This window comes from Choloepus didactylus, chromosome 10 (assembly GCF_015220235.1).
Source record: "Choloepus didactylus isolate mChoDid1 chromosome 10, mChoDid1.pri, whole genome shotgun sequence".
In the NCBI taxonomy this organism is placed as follows: Eukaryota; Metazoa; Chordata; class Mammalia; order Pilosa; family Megalonychidae; genus Choloepus; species Choloepus didactylus.
The window spans coordinates 111,497,586-111,514,821 of NC_051316.1; the positions used below are offsets into that span (position 1 = coordinate 111,497,586).

A 17,236-nucleotide genomic window follows, 5' to 3' on the forward strand; every position below is an offset into this window, starting at 1 on the left:
ATGAAGGACACAATGGAGACATAAAACAGCAGATCTCAAGAGGGAGAAGAAAATACTCAGGAACTGGAAAACAAGACATCTGAAAGTGTGTACACAAAAGAACAGATAGAGAAAACAGAAAAGTATGAGCAATGTCTCTGGGAATTAAATAACAACATGAAATGCAGAAATGTACATGTCATGGGTGTCCCAAAAGAAGAGAAGGGAAAAGGGGCAGAAGCAATAGTAGAGGAAATAATCAATGAAAATTTTCCATCTCTTATAAAGACATAAAATTACGGATCCAAGAAGTGCAGCGTCCACCAAACAGAATAGGCCTGCGTCAAGACACTTAATAATCAGATTATCAAAGGCCAAAGATAAAGAGAGAATCCTGACAGCAGGAAGAGAAAAGTGATCCATCACATACAAAGGAGGTTTGATAAGACTATGTGCAGATTTCTCAATAGAAACCATGGAGGCAAAAAGGAAGTGGGGTGATATATTTAAGATACTGAAAGAGAAAAACCACTAACCAAGAATCCTACATCTGGCAAAACTGTCCTTCAAATATGAGGGAGAGCTTAAAATATTCTCAGACAAACAGACAATGACAGAGTTTGTGAACAAGATACCTGCTCTACAGGAAACATTAAAGGAAACTCTGCAGACAGAAAGGAAAAGACAGGAGTGAGAGGTTTGGAAAACAGTTTTGGGAGATAGTAGCACAGCAATGTAAGTACACTGAACAAAGTTGACTGTGAGTATGTTTGAAAGAGGAAGATTAGGACCATGTGGGACAGCAGAACGAAAGATGAAAGATTAAGACTGGGCCTGTATAACTCAGGGAAACCTAGGGTGCTCAACAATTGTGACAAAAGGTACAAATATGTTTTTACATGAGGTAGAATAAATGAATGTCAACCTTGCAAGGTGTTAAAAGTAGGGTGGGATTGGGGGGAAAATACAATCAATGCAAAGTAGAGACTATAATTAACAAAAACATTGTACTCTGCTTCCTTTAATATAACGAAGGCAATATACCAAAGCTAAATGCATATGGAGGGGGCGGACATAGGGGAAGGGTATGGGACTCTTGGCATTGATGATGTCTGACTCTTTATTCTACTTTGGTTTAATGCTATCTTTCCTTTTGTTGCTTCCTAGCTGTCATGTTTTGTTTTTTTCTCTCTCTTTTTTCTTTTTCTTTTGTCTCTCTACCTTCTTTGACTCTTCCTCCTTCTTTGTGGAAGAAATGGAGATGTCCTTAGAGAGATAGTGGCAATGGTGGTAAATACACAAATATGTTACTATACAGGGAACCATCAATTGTTTACTTAGGATGGAATGTATGGTGTATGAACAAAACCAAAAAAAAAAAAAAAATGAGTTGATGAAGAAACCTTGAGGGCCCTATATGGAGTGAAATAAGACAGCAACATAAGAACTAATGTTGCAGGACCTCACTGATATGAACTAAATATAATATGTAAACTCATAGTCATGAAATATAAGTTACCAGGATATAGAACGAGGCTAAAGAATGGGGAGTAGTTGCTTATTATGAGCAGAATGTTCAACTAGGGTGAACTTCAGCTTTTGGAAATGGACAGAGGTGATGGTAGCACATTGTGAAAATGACTAACAGTACTGAATAGTCTGTGAATGTGGTGGAAAGGGGAAGCTCAGAGTCACATATGTCACCAGAAGGAAACTTGGAGGTTAAAAGATGGGAATGTATAAAACAGTGAATCTTGTGGTGGACAATGTCCGTGATTAACTGTACAAATATTAGAAATCTCTCTCATGAATTAGAACAAATGTATGACACTATAACTAGCAGTTAAAATACATGGGCATATAGAAAAAATATATATACCTATTGCAAACTATATACTACAGTTAGTAGTATTTTAACATTCTTTCATCAACAGTAACAAATGTACTATACCAAAACTATCAATCAGTAATGGAAGGGTGAGGTGAGGAGTATGGGAGGATGTGAGTTTCCTTTTCTTTTTGTCTTTATTTCTTTTCTGGAATAATGAAAATGTTCTAAAAATTGAAAAAAAATTTAATTGTGGTGATGAATGCCCAGCTGTATGATGATACCATGGCAACCGATTGTACACTTTGGATCTTTGGATAATTGTATGGTATGTGAACAATCTCAATAAAAAATATCAAAAAAATAAATAAAACACAGGTAGATAAAAGAATCCAAATGAATGAGAAGAGCATTAGTGTACTGTGAGACAGCTTCAAATAACCAAACATCTGGTAATTGGAGTTCCCAGAGAAGAGGAGAAAAGGGAGAGACAGAAGAAGTATTTGAAGATAGTCACACCAAGGCACATCATAACAAATTGCTCAATACCAGTAATAAGAAGAAAATCTTAGAAGCAACCAGAGAAAACAAGATATGTTACATTCAGGGAACAAAGATAAGGATGACATCAGATTATGTCACAATAATGCAATTGGAAAAACATTGTGGTAGCATCTTTAGAATACTTAAAGAAAAAAATCATCAACCAGATTTTCTGTACCAGGCAAAACTATTTTTCAAGATCCCAGGTGAAATAAAGACATTTTCAGACATACAAAAGCTAAAAGAATTCAGCAGCCTCAGACATGCACTACAAGAAATGTTAAAGTGTATCCTTCAGGCAGAAGAAAAATGATACCAAATGGAAATATGGATCTACCCAAAAGAATGAAGACACCAGAAATAGTAACTACATGGAAAATATCTAAGATATTTTCCTTCATATTTAAATCTCTTTATCTCCTCCTTTATGCTGCTGGCTGTCAGCCTCCTCAGGACTTGTTCCAACAGTCTGTTAAACATGGTAGATTACTATGAAGTTCAAGGCATGCAGTGACATGCCTCACCCAAAGATATTAAAAAGGTATATAGTAAATTGGCACTGAAGTGGCACCCTGATAAAAATCCTGGGAATAAAGAAGAACCAGAGAGAAAATTCAAACAAGTAGCTGAGGCATATGAAGGGTTAAGGGTTATCAGATACTAAAAAACAGGACACCTATGACAAATACAGCAAATAAGAATTAAATGGTGGTGGAGGTAGAAGTCATTTTACAGTCCATTGAGTTTGGCTTTACATTCTGTAATCCAGATGATGTCTTAAGGGAATTTTTTGGTGGAAGGGACCCATTTTCATTTGACTTCTTCAAAGACCCATTTGAGAATTTTTTTGGAAATCAAAGAGGCCTCTGTGGAACCAGAAACAGGGATTTTTTTCTCTGCCTTCAGTGGGTTTCCATCTTTTTTTGAGGTGGATTTTCTTCTTTAGATACAGGATTTATTTCATTTGGTTCACTGGGGCACAAGGGCCTTACTTCGTTTTCTTCAACATCCTTTTGTGGTAGTAGGATGGGCAACTTCAAATCTATATCAACTTCTACTAAAATAGTTAATGGCAGAAAAATCACTACAAAGAGAATTACTGAGAATGGTCAGGAAAGAAGTTGAAGAAGATGATCAGTTAAAGTCCTTAACAACAAATGGTAAGGAGCTGCCGCTGCAACTGGATAACAAGGAATTCAAGGCACACGTTTAACAAAAATGTTAAACTATAATAAGCACCATTTGAGGATTAACAGGAACATTTTTTGAAGCCTTCAAACAAACTTTAATTTCAATATAACTGTAATTTAAAGTGTTTATCAACAGCCATCGTAGCATCTATTTGTCATAGACTTCTGATTTTATTGTTGGGACCACAATTAATGGGACCATTTTTTCTTTTTGTCTTTAAAACTGTTGTAAATTTATGTATGCACTTTGCTTTTTTATTAAACTTAATCCAAGGTGAACTGTGATTCTTTAGTAGTATTAGGACAGAATTGTACACTAACACCAGCGTGGATCTTGCTCTTTCCGTTTTGTTTGAAATGTGAGGCAAGCAATTTCAGTCTGCTGTTAAGTTAACATTGCCAGGATGAATCTTCTGCAAAAATAATTTCCATTTCTTTTCAATATTTAGTAGTGAAAGATATTAATACATAATGGTGATACCTTTATGGTTTAATATAAATTAAGGATGTTTTCTAGTTGTGCATGAATGCTGGCAACTTAGTAAAGTTTGACAATTGTTTAAATATGTAATGTTAAGTTTAGGTGTATAAAAAGTAAAGCTGGTAAACTAGGTCTTTATCTTTTGCTTTAAAAAATAAATGCTAATGTGTTTGGTACATTGAATTAAAAAAAAGATAAGTGGTCCAATTTCAGCTCCAACATGTAAAGAGCTTGGAAGTTGTTACTCCTTTCTGTACAACAACAACAAACAGGCTAAACAAACTGAGTATCAATGTCTTAGATCCATCAGAAAATTGAGGTCTCAGAACAAACTGCCACCACCAAATCTGGAGAGACAGGGAAATACAGAGAATCACAGCTTATCAGGAACAGAATCTAATGGAACCAATAACTTTAGGAACACTTAACCACTAACTTTGATGAATTTCTGGAAGCTAAGTGTGTACTAGTTGATAGAAACTCATGTGGGCCCAGTCAAAGGAGGGACGGACCCCCCCAACAGATTCTCATGGTGAAGATCAGAGAAAAATCTTGTCTAGTTTGACTAAGGAAAGTAGCAAAGTAACCATTTTGAAATACATCCAGGGGAAAAGAAAGCATTTGAAATAAGCCCAGAATGCTCTTCATATCGAAGGCCTGCCCTCAAGGGAAATTACCAGAGATTTATCTGACTGGAGGGAAGGGAAATACCCAATTCCAGGCCCCTCTAACTTTCTGTCTCATCTAAGGGGGAATAAAAGCTGAGAAGCCTTTGTGAAGATCACAGCTCACGGGCACAAGGCCACTAAAATACTGAGACTAATCTTAGGATTATAGAACATTTCTACTCTCCCTATACCTTATCACCACATCAACACAGTAGCAGTGAGTTTCGGTTGAAAGAACTTCAAGGCCTAGACTCTTAAGAAGTAGTTTATACAGAAAACCAAAGATAGGAGAGACAAAAACATGGATACTAGAAAAAAACTGAAGCCTCTGACACCTGCAACTACAGCAAACATTCACACAGGCTAACTCCTAGCCAGATAAACATAAAACTTCACATTAAAAGCCTATTTACCTCAGTTCCTATTATCCAATACATCATGTCTGACTTTCAACAAAAAATTACAAGGCGTGTTAAAAGTCAAGAAAACACACAGTCTGAAGAGACAAAGCAAACATCAGAGCCAGACTCAGATATAGAGATTTCAGAATTACCAGACCAGGAATTGAAAACAACTATGATTAATATTCTTAAGACTCTAGTGGAAAAAGTGGGAAACTGCAAAAACAGATGGGTAATGTAACCAGAGAGGTGAAAACTCTGAGAAATAATCAAAAGGAAATTCTGGAAATCAAAAAGCACTGTTAACAGAAATGAAGAATGCCTTTGATAGGCTCAACAATAGGCTATGCACAACCAAGGAAAGAATCAGTAAGCTTGAAGGGATGTCAATAGAAACTTCCCAAACTGAAATGCAAAGATAAGAAAGAATGAAAAATTTAGAACAGAATATCCAAGAATGTGGGACAATTACAAAAGGTGTAATGTACACATACTGAGAAAACCAGAAGAAGAAAGAAAGGAACAGAAGAAATACTTGAAGTAATAATGACTGAGAATTTTCCAAAATTTAATGACATCAAACCACAGATCCAGGAAGCTCAGAGAACACCATGCAGGATAAATATAAAAAAAAAAAAAACAAACCAAAAAAAAAACACATTGGCATATCACATTCAAACTGCAGAAAACTGAAAACAAATAAATCATGAAAGAAGCTGGGTTGAAGGATCACTTTACCAATAGATGTACAAAAATTACATCACACTTCTTGTCAGAAATTGTGCAAGCAAGAATAGAGTGGAGTGAAATATTTATAATGTGTATTGTAGGATCTTTATGTGGATAATCAGATGTGGCAAGGACAAATGACACTGGAGATTTATATAAGAAAAATCTATTAATAGCCACAGGTCCCAGAACAGAGGGAGACAGCGCACTTCAATGTCACCTGGGGAAACACATCAAAGGTGCAGACTTAACCAGGCAAGCGGGAAGCAAAAGGTTACAGTGGACCTGAGGACTATGCCTTCATAATGTTATATGTTGGAACTGTAGCCGCTGGTCAAACAAGAGTGGGGATTAAAAAGTTTGTATTTGACTTTCAGGAGTCATGAACCCAGGTAGGAATGGGGAGGAGAAGGAGAAACTGTTTATCTTGAATAAGCAGATGTCAGGGATGGTCACTGAGAGACCTAACAAGAGGGTCCAAGATGCTAAGGCATTATGACAATGCAGAAGTCCCTAATGTTACTAACAAAAGGGTAAGAGATGCTGAGGCAGCATGACAGTATAAAAAGCTCCTGTTTTATTTTAATTCACTACATGTTGAAAGAAAAAAGAACTATAATTTTGTTTCCAGTGAAATTATCCTTCAAAAGTAAAATAGAAATTAAGGTCCTTTCAGATACGCAAAAACTTAGGGAATTTGTCACCAGTAGATCAGGTTGCAAGAAATGTTAAAAAAAATTCCTCAGACCAGGAAAATTAGATAGGTCAGAAACTCAGGTCTAAATAAAGAAAGGAAGAGCACTGGAGAAGGAATAAATAAAGATTAAAAAATCTTTTATTTCTCTTATTCTTAATTGACCTAATAGACAGCTGTTTTGTTCAAAATAATAGTACCTATGTACTGGGTGATTATAGCTTAGGGATAAATAAAATGAATGAAAGGCATAGGAGAGGAATTGGGAATACTCTGTTATAAGGTACCTGCACTATCCATGAAGCAGTACCATGTTATTTTAAAGTGGACTTAGATTACTTGTAAATGTTTACTGAAAACCCTAGGGCAACCACTAAAAAATTTTAAAAACTAAGTATAATTGAAGTGCTAATAGAGGAAAGAAAATGGAATCATAAAATGTTCAATTAAAACCAGAAAGAGCAGCTTTTTCACCTGCTCTCCACTTCCTTGAGTGCTGCTCTAACTGTGCCACACTTATTCCAAGCTCTGGGCTACTGCTAAACTAATGCTGCTATTGCCTCCCTCCACCCACCATCCTGATCATCTAAGTGGGACCTCAACAGCCATGATGAGATGTTCCTGACATTTGCAGGATCCAGAAGATTGGGAATGGGTTGTAACTGGAGGTAGAGAGGAAGATGGTCAATAGGATCGAGGTAAAATTGATGGCTTGCTCGTTGGTGAAAATTCCTGTGCAGAAGGCCCCAAGAGTGAAAGTACTGAAAGCATAGTATTCACTTGTGTTGATATCGTCATGAACCATCACTTGCAGAAAACTAGCTTCACAAAAGAAGCCTACAATAAGTACATCAGAGAGTACATGAAATCAATCAAAGGCAAACCTGAAGAATGGAGACAAGAGTAAAACATTTTATGAAAGGGGCTACAGGACAAATCAAGTACATCCTTGCTAATTTCAAAAACTGCAGTTCTCAATTGGATAAAACAGGAATCCAGATGATATGGCTGTTCTCCAGCACTACCATGAAGATAGAATGACCCTAAGTATGATTTTCTTTCAGGATCATTTAGAAATGGAGAAATGTTTACAAATTCGATAATTGCTTTGGATCTATCACCTGTCGTCATAACTGACTACTGATTTTCCTCCACACACCACCAGGAATTAAAAAATGGAACTTATGTCGTCTTGAACTCTTCTCTTATTTTGACCTTTATTTATTTGGAGTAGAGGCATTATTTTTAAGAAAAAAAAATGTGTCATGTAGGTTGTCTAAAATTAAAATGCATTTCAAGATAAAAAGAAGGCAGGAAAAGAGAAGACAAAAAGCAACAAAGAATAAGTGCAATTAGTAGTAAACAGTTACAGATATAGTAAGTATGAGTCCCGTTATATCAATAATTACTTTAAATGTCGGAATGGTCTAAATACACCAAATACACCAGAGGCTTACAGAGCAGATTTTTAAAGAAAAGATCCAACTATATTTTGTCTACAGGAAACCCAGTTAACTATAATTTAAGGGACAAATAGATAATAAAGACATGGAGAAGGAAATACCAAGTTAACACTAAAAAAAAGTTTGAGAATCTATGTTATAATTTCAGACAAAGAGACTTAATAGGGGCATTACATAATGATAAAGGGGTCAATTCTCTAGAAAGACATAACAATCCTTAATGTGTGTCTACCTAACAGAGTATCAAGTACATAAAACAAAAAGGACAGAAATACAGGAGATACAGATGAACCCACCATTATTGTTGGAGACTTCAACACTTCTTTAACAGTAATTGACAGATCTAGCAGGCAGAAAATCGATAAGGATATAGTTGAACTGAACAACATCATCAGTCTACTGGATTTAATTGATATTTATAGGATTCTTCACTCAACAACAGCAGAATACACATTCTTCTCAAACTCACAAGGAAACTTCACCAAGATAGACCACATTCTGGGCAATTAAAAACACACTTGAACAAGTTGAAAAGAGCAGAAATCATGCAAAAAGTATGCTTTCAGACCACAATGAAATTGAACTAGAAATCAATAACAGAAAGATAGCTAGAAAACCCCAAAATATTTGGATAATTAAATGACACATTTCTAAAATAACACATGGGTCACAGAAGAAGTCTCAACAGAGATTAAAAATTATTTTGAACTAAATGGAAATGAAACTACAAACTTAACAAAATGTGTGGGATACAGTGAAAGCAGTGCTTACAGGGAAGTTTATAGCATTGAATGCATTTATTAGAAAAGAAGAAAGATCTAAAATCAATAATTTAAGCTTCCATCTTAGAAAACAAGAGAAAGGAGCAATATAAACCTGAAGCAAGCAGAAGAAAAGAAACAATAAAAATAGACCAGAATTATGTAACTTTCTTGGGGTAAAGTAGGAACAGGTTGGAAGTAAAGCAGTTATCTTAGGTTAGTTGTCTTTTTCCTACTCCCTTGTTACGGTCTCTTTGAAATGTTCTTTTATTGTATGTTTTTCTTTTTTCTTTTTTTTTTTTTTTAATTTTTTTTTTCCATACAGTTGATTTAAAAAGGAAGAAAAGGTTAAAAAAAAAAAAGGAAAAAACAAGGAAAAAAATATGTAGTGCCCCCTTGAGGAGCCTGTGGAGAATGCAGGGGTATTGGCCTACCCCACCTCAATGGTTGCTAACATGTCCACAGACATAGGGAACTGGTGGTTTGATGGGTTGAGCCCTCTACCGTAGGTTTTACCCTTGGGAAGACGGTTGCTGCAAAGGAGAGGCTAGGCCTCCCTAGAACTGTGCCTAAGAGCCTCCTCCCGAATGCCTCTTTGTTGCTCAGATGTGGCCCTGTCTCTCTAGCTAAGCCAACTTGAAAGGTGAAATCACTGCCCTCCCCACTACGTGGGATCAGACACCCAGGGGAGTGAATCTCCCTGGCAACGTGGAATATGACTCCCGGGGAGGAATGTAGACCCGGCATCGTGGGACGGAGAACATCTTCTTGACCAAAAGGGGGATGTGAATGGAAATGAAATAAGCTTCAGTAGCAGAGAGATTCCAAAAGGAGCCGAGAGGTCACTCTGGTGGGCACTCTTATGCACAATTTAGACAACCCTCTTTAGGTTCTAAAGAATTGGGGTAGCTGGTGGATACCTGAAGCTATCAAACTACAACCCAGAACCCATGAATCTCGAAGACAATTGTATAAAAATGTAGCTTATGAGGGGTGACAGTGGGATTGGGAAAACCATAAGGACCACACTCCCCTTTGTCTAGTTTATGGATGGATGAGTAGAAAAATAGGGGAAGGAAACAAACAAACATACAAAGGTACCCAGTGTTCTTTTTTACTTCAATTGCTCTTTTTCACTCTAATTATTATTCTTATTATTTTTGTGTGTGTGCTAATGAAGGTGTCAGGGATTGATTTAGGTGATGAATGTACAACTATGTAATGGTACTGTGAACAATCAAATGTACGATTTGTTTTGTATGACTGCGTGGTATGTGAATATATCTCAATAAGATGAAGATAAAAAAAAAAATAGACCAGAAACCAATGAAATTGAAAATAGGAAAACAATAGAGAAAGTTAATAAAACCAAAAGCTGGTTCTTTAAAAAAGATCAATAAAATCAATAAACCTCTAGCCAGGATGATCAAGACAAAAAAAGAGTACATAAATTACAAATATCAAAAATCAAAGAGGCACCACAGCTACTGGTCTTACGGACATTTAAAGGACAATAAAGGAGTATTATGAACAACCCTATCTCCACAAATCTGATAACTAAATGAAATGGATCAACTCCTTAAACGACACAATTTACCAAAATTCATGCCAGGAAAAATAGATGATTTGCATAAGACCTATATATATTAGAGAAAGTGATCATTAATAACTTTCCAATAAAGAAAGCACCAGGCCCAGATGTTTTCACTGGTGAATTCTACCAAACATTTATGGAAAAATGCCAGTTATATCCCAGAAAACAGAAGGAGGGGGAACATTTCCTAGTTCATTCTATAAGTACCCAAATCAGATAAACACATTACAAAAAGGGAAGACTACAGACTAATATCTCTCATAAACATAAATGCAAAAGTCATCAAAACATTAATAAATCAAATCCAACAATTTACAAAAAAAAAACTATAAGTGGGATTTATTCTATGTATGCAAGTCAAAAAAGTACAGCATTTAAAAAATCAATATAATCTCCCACATCGGAAGGTTAAAGAAGAAAAATCATGTGATCATATCAGTAGATGAAAAAAAAAAAACATTTAACAAAATCCAACACCCATTCATGATAAAACAAACTAAGGGTACAGGAGTATTTCCTCAACTTAATAAAGAACATGTACAAAAAATGCACAGCTAACATCATACTTAATGGTAAGAAATGGGGTGCTTTCCCCCTAAGATTGGGAGCAAGGCAAGGATGTTCCCTCTCACCATTCCTATTCAACATTGTACTGGAGGTCCTAGCTAATACAATAGGCAAGAAAAGGAAATAAAAGTTATGAATATTGGGAAGGAAGAAATAAAGCTGTCTTTGTTCGCCGGTGACATGATTGTCTATGTAGAAAATCCCAAATAACTGACAAATAAAACTCTTGGAATTAATAAGTTATGATAGTAAAGTTGCAGGATGAGGAGTGATGATTGTTGATGGGATTATAAGTATCAGAACTGTACTGAAGGTGAATAGGATTGAAAGGGGTTGTTTAAAGGTATATATCCACAGATCAGCACTACAGATATAGATAGGTGTTTGCATGATATACTTCTAAGGTATGACACCAGTATAGAAAGTTGACAACAGAATGGTACATGGGAAAAATCTACCTATTGCATACTAGGGACTGTAATTAACAGGAATACCTTACTAGTACTACACAAATAATAGGGACAGATAATTAAGGGCTGAAAGGAACTATAGGGTGTTTTCAGTCATGAGAGTATTTAAAATGGAGAGTGATGAGGATTGTACAACTAGGTGATAGTGTGAGATATGTATGCATTACCATGGACATAACATATGCTATGTGAACTTACGAACCCCCTACTTCATAAGTCAAGCCCTCGATCTTGAGGCTTGCTCTCGTGAAACTTATGGTTGTAAAGGGGAAGCTAAGCCCACCTATAATTATGCCTAGGAGTCACCCCTAGAGAGCCTGTTTTGTTGTTCAAATATGAACTTTCTCTCTCTAAGCCCAACTCTGCAAATAAATTCATTACCCTCCCTCCAGCACCAGACAGGAACGATTCCCCCCCACCAGGTGAATGAGTCTCCCTGGCAATGTGGGACATGGATTCCAGGAATGAGCCTGACTCTGGCATCGAGGGATTGAGAATGACTTTTTGACCAAAAAGGGGAAAAGGAAGGCAGCAAAATAAGGTTTCAGTGGCTAGGAGAATTCAAATAGAGTCGAGAGACTCTCATGGAGATTACTCCTATGCAAGCTTCAGCTAGATATGCCAAATGGCCACAGTAAGATAAGCCCAAGTCAATAGTAGTCCCAAAAACTTGTTCAACATGAACAAGTTCGGGTGGACAATGCCTATACATCCCTGAAGATTGAGAAAGTGATTAAACTAGAGAAAAGGTAGCAACAGGCAAGATGGACTTTAACAATGGATTATGGACACTGAATCTCTATATAATTTTCATTTTCTTAGTTGCTAGGGTTGCTAGGATACTAGAATAGCTAGAAGGAAAAAATGGAAATGGTGGAAATGTAATTCATAGCATTCTTTGAAATTTGCTCTGAATACCTGGGTCCCTATCTGAGACTATAAAAGTTTCACTCACTAGGTTTGTTCTCCAGAAACTTAAATCCTCTGGAGAACTCCTATGCCAGCTAATTCCCAAAACACAGAGGCAATAGCCTCTTCAAGAACATCAACCAGATGTGTCCCTTTTTCCCATAATGTCAACACCCCTTTTCAACATGAGCAAGTTAGGGTGGTCAGTGCCTAAACATCCCTGAAGACTGGGAAAGTGATTCAACTAGAGGAAAGGTAGCAACAGGCAAGATGGAATTTAACAATGGATTATGGACACTGAATCTCTATATAATTTTCTTTTTCTTAGTTGCTAGGGTTGCTAGGATACTAGAATAGCTAGAAGGAAATAATGGAAATGGTGGAAATGTACTTCATAGCATTCTTTGAAATTTGTTCTACAGCTACTTGTTAAATTATAATTTAAAAGTTATCACTTTTTGTATATATTTCACAATAAGGAAATAACTGAAACTATGGTGCTCTAACTCATAACATTTTTGGAAATTTCCTATATAACTACTTGTTAAATCGTAGTTTGAAAGTGATTTCCTTTTTGCTTATATGTTATATTTCACAGCAAGGAAATAAACTGTGGAACTGTAACCCTTAAAATTCTTTGAAATTTGCTCTCTACTTGTTAAATTGCACTTGGAAAGTTATCACTTCTACATATATATGTTATATTCCACAATAAAAAATATTAAAATTTTTAAAAAGTTACAGGATGGAAAGTTAATATGCAAAAGTCAATTGTTTTCCTATATACCAGCAATGAACAATTAGAGTTTGAAATTTAAAACATAATACAATTTACATTAGAACAAAAAAAAAAAACGAAATACATAGTATAAATCTTACAAAGTATGTACAAGACCTCTATAAGGAACACTACAAAACTAATGAAATAAATAAATTGAAAGATAATCCATGTTCATTGATAGGAAAACTCATTATTGTTAAGATGTCAGTTCTTCCCAACTTGATCTCTAGATTCATTGCAACCCATATCAGTGTGGCAGCAATGGATATTGAGAAATTGCTTCTAAGGTTTATATGGAAAGACAGAAGACTCAGAATAGCCAATCTAGTGCTGAAGAAGAACATAGTCGGAGGACTGACACTATCCAATTTCAGGACTTACTATAAAGCTATTATTCAAAATAGTGTGGTACTGGCAAAAGAATAGACATAAAGATCAATGGAACAGATTAGAGAGCCCAGAAATAGACCCACAAAAAATATTTTCAACTGATCTTTGACAAAGGAGCAAAGGCAATTCAATGGAGAAAGACTAGACCTTTCAACAAATGGGCTGGAACAACTAGACATACACATGCAGAGTAAAAAGATAGGAAAAGGTATACCATGCGCACACTTTTCAAAAGAAAACTAGAGTAGCAATATTAATAACATGCAAAGTAAATTTCAGAGCAAATAATATTACCAGGGATACAGAAGGTCATTTCATAATGAATAAGTGGTCAATTTATTGAGAAGATACAACAATCCTAAACGTTTATTCATCTAATAACAGAGCTTTAAAATACATGGAGCCAAATCTGATACAACTGCAAGGAGAGAGACAAATCTACAATTACAGTCAGAGAATTCAATACCCTTCTCTCAATAATTGATAGAACAATTTGGTAGGAAATCAGCAGGTATATAGTAGGCTTGAACAACATCATCCTGGTTAAGTTCAGGCTACAAGTTTCTAACTGCCTTTTAAGGGTTGTAATTCCAATAACCTTTCTGTTTTCAGAGTCTTTGTGGTGCTATTTGGACCTCTTCCCTATGTGTCACCCAGTGGTCTGTCTGGGACCTGGGCAATGGTCTAACCTATAGTTCAATTCTCAAAAACTTTGGTACTCTGTTTAGGATCAGAGCCATGTTTGTGCAGCTCTGAGGTTTTCTCAGGAGTTCTTATACATTCTGGAACCACTCTCTGGAGATTTCTTCTCTTCAATATCCCCAAAACTTTCTGACTCTTTGGGCTCTCCTTGACTGTCCTTTTACCAGAAAGCCAGGTTTTTAGTTTTCCCACAACTGCATCTGCTTCTGAGGCCAAGTGGCAGAAGGACACAGAGAAAAAAAAAAAAAAAAAAAACAGAAAAACAATGGGATTCACCCTACAGCCTTGGGACCACATCTCCTCTGGTCAGAGAGTAGGGTTCCCTTAGTTCAGTTTTAGACACCTCCCTGATGCCATTTCCATTGCCATTCCAGCCACCAGAGACCCTACCATAGTGGGATTTCCTGAGGCCTGAGACAAGAAAAAATGGAAAAAAGATTTTACAAAATAATAATAAATAAAACAGGGAATTTCCTCTACTCTCTAACCTTAAGAATCCCCTTTCCCACTCCTCTAATCATAAATACAGGACTTATTTTGGGGCACTTTTGGGTTTTGGTCTGCCTTTGAATCCAGGAAAGAAAATAGTAGCAGGGAAAAAAATGGGAAACTCAGTGCTTGTTTGATGATATTTCAATTTCTTATCTTCTTCAGTCAACCTGTTAACATTTACTTTGCATAGTCCTCAGATAGCTGTTCCATGTATTCTGTCAAAAATTTATACTTGTATTCACTGGGAGAAACATCTAACTCTAAAGTGCACTTGATTTAGTTTTAAAGTCAATTTTCTAATTTCATTAAACTTATATGTCTGATGTATTTTAAAAGTATGTCTTTATTTAAAAGAAACAGAACATCATAAAAGACAATAAGAAGGTCATATATATCTTTTTTTCATACACAGCATTCAGTCATTTTTGAGGAGAAGCAATATTTTAGTCTCCAGAACCTTGGGGGGCACAGTAGAATTACTGATATAGAATACAGGAAATGACACGAAGATGTTCATAGTTTACCACTTAAAATACCTGTGACCCACAGGAAGGGCATAGCAGTGAAGATCAATTAAAATGATAAAGGCCAACACTTGGGAGAATTGGTGTTCTGGTAATAATTATACTAGATAGAAAAAAAAAATAGCAAGTTGGTGTTTTTGAAAGAAGGAAGACCTACAAAAAATAAATAAATAAATAAAATATAGTTTGAATCTTTTAATTCTTAGGTTTTAAATTAGTTGAACATGGATTGAGCTTCTAAAGGTTTTGAACACCATTGAGCAGAATGGTTATTATTGTAAAATATATAGTGGTGAGTATCTCTGAAATATAATGGAAGACAAGAAAAAAAAGCATGGTTTTAGGTATCCAATTGGAACAATACTGTCTTAATCCTGAGCAGGTGAGACACTTGTTATACTTCTTTATATACTTGGACCCAGAACTGAGGCAAGGCTTGAGCCTAGAAGTAAGGATTAAGTAAACCTAGATTAGAAGAAGTCAGACCACTTTTGAAACTGAATGTAGTTTGTACTCCATTTTCCATGCATTTTGTATTCCAGTTACCCAATATGGTTTCTCTGTCTTGTTCTCACCCCTTCTAGGTCATGATTTACTCATTCTCATTCCCACATCCTTATAGGGGTTGCATATACTACCCATAATTTTTTCTCCTATTGCCTCTGTTTCCCAATGCCTGCTACACATTTGCCTTGATCTTCATTCATAAAATCCACAATTTACAAACTTTTTAGTTGAACTCTTCATTCAAATAAATATCCCATGGTCTTCTCAATATATAAACAAGAGAAAAGTAGAGTTGCTCTGGGTCAGCTGGGCCGGTTGGTCTAGAATCCTGTCTTCTTGGTCTCACTTTTATATGTAGTAAAATCCAATCTAACATCTTCAAAAAGCTCTGGAACTACATGGAACACGTTAATCAGGCAATTGGCCTGTCCCTGTAAATACTACACTTGTTTGAGTCTTATCTTTAGATATTAGGATTCTTCATTTCAAGGTATTGCTTTATGTTATGTACTTCCATTTTATCTCAACCCATTCTCAATTTATGAATTTATTTTTGTTTGTTTTATAACTGGGAAATTATTGAACATTTTCCCACCAAAAATGGAAATAATTGGATATTCTTTGGAAGGAACAAGGGTCTGAGTTCCAAAGTTAGCTGTCTGGCTTTAAATGCCAACTCCACCATTTATTCACTGATTGACCTTGGGCAAGTTATCCAACCTTGTTTAGACTATTTCCTCATTCTTAAAATGAAGTTGATATTAACTTGCCTGATAGTGCTGTTGTATGGATTCAATGAAATAACCATCTTATATACAGCCTGGCACATAGTAAGCACTCAATAATAAATGTTAGCTATTATTATTAAGCATTTTGATGCATATTCTAAAAATCTAATATATATACTATGTTTTTAAATATGTTTTGCTTTCTTAGGCATAAATGATGAAAGAGAAATGACATTCAAGCATGCTGCTCTTTTACACCTTCTGGTAACAACTCGAGATGTCCTTTTAACATGTAGCTTGGACACAGCATTGGGTTGGTAGAAAAAGAATTTTATTTCTAACCTTTTAATCAATTGTGGTATTTCATCTGAAACTACTTTTAGTTTTCTGTAAAAGTGCACCTTCCAAGAATTATGTAATCTTCTTTCACTTCTGTTCATTAAATATATTTACATTTTGACATAATTATAATGGAATATATATTTTATTATCCTTATTTTCATTATAAAATATCTTTAGCAACTCTCATCATCTAGAAAAATAGATATTAGGGTTCTCTGAGCTCATTCTGAATTACAGAGTCCTAATGACTTGAAGCAGATTTGATTATATAATCATTACTATGCACAATTTTTTAATGTAAGATTTGACATTTTTCTATGTATATTTTAGGTGTTCATTGAATATTTGTGACTGAATCTTTGCTAGATAAAACATAGATTACAAGTAGTAAGATTTTTTGCAATTTCTTTTTTAGTTGTATGTGCAAATTAGGATATGAATTAACTCAAATAACAAAAATCAAACTATCTTGAACATATTGGAAATTTTGAAG

At 35.4% G+C, this 17,236-nt stretch overlaps 1 protein-coding gene and 1 pseudogene across 1 annotated transcript in view; both read left to right on the top strand.

Annotated features, from left to right (window-relative positions):
• Positions 1 to 17,236, top strand: part of SHOC1 (shortage in chiasmata 1) — a 115,581-nt gene that overhangs the window by 69,708 nt on the left and 28,637 nt on the right. Inside the window, 1 exon segment of the mRNA XM_037797427.1 lies at positions 16,610 to 16,714. Coding sequence (XP_037653355.1) covers positions 16,610 to 16,714 — 105 coding nt within the window.
• On the top strand, positions 2,829 to 3,563 carry LOC119505096 (annotated as a pseudogene).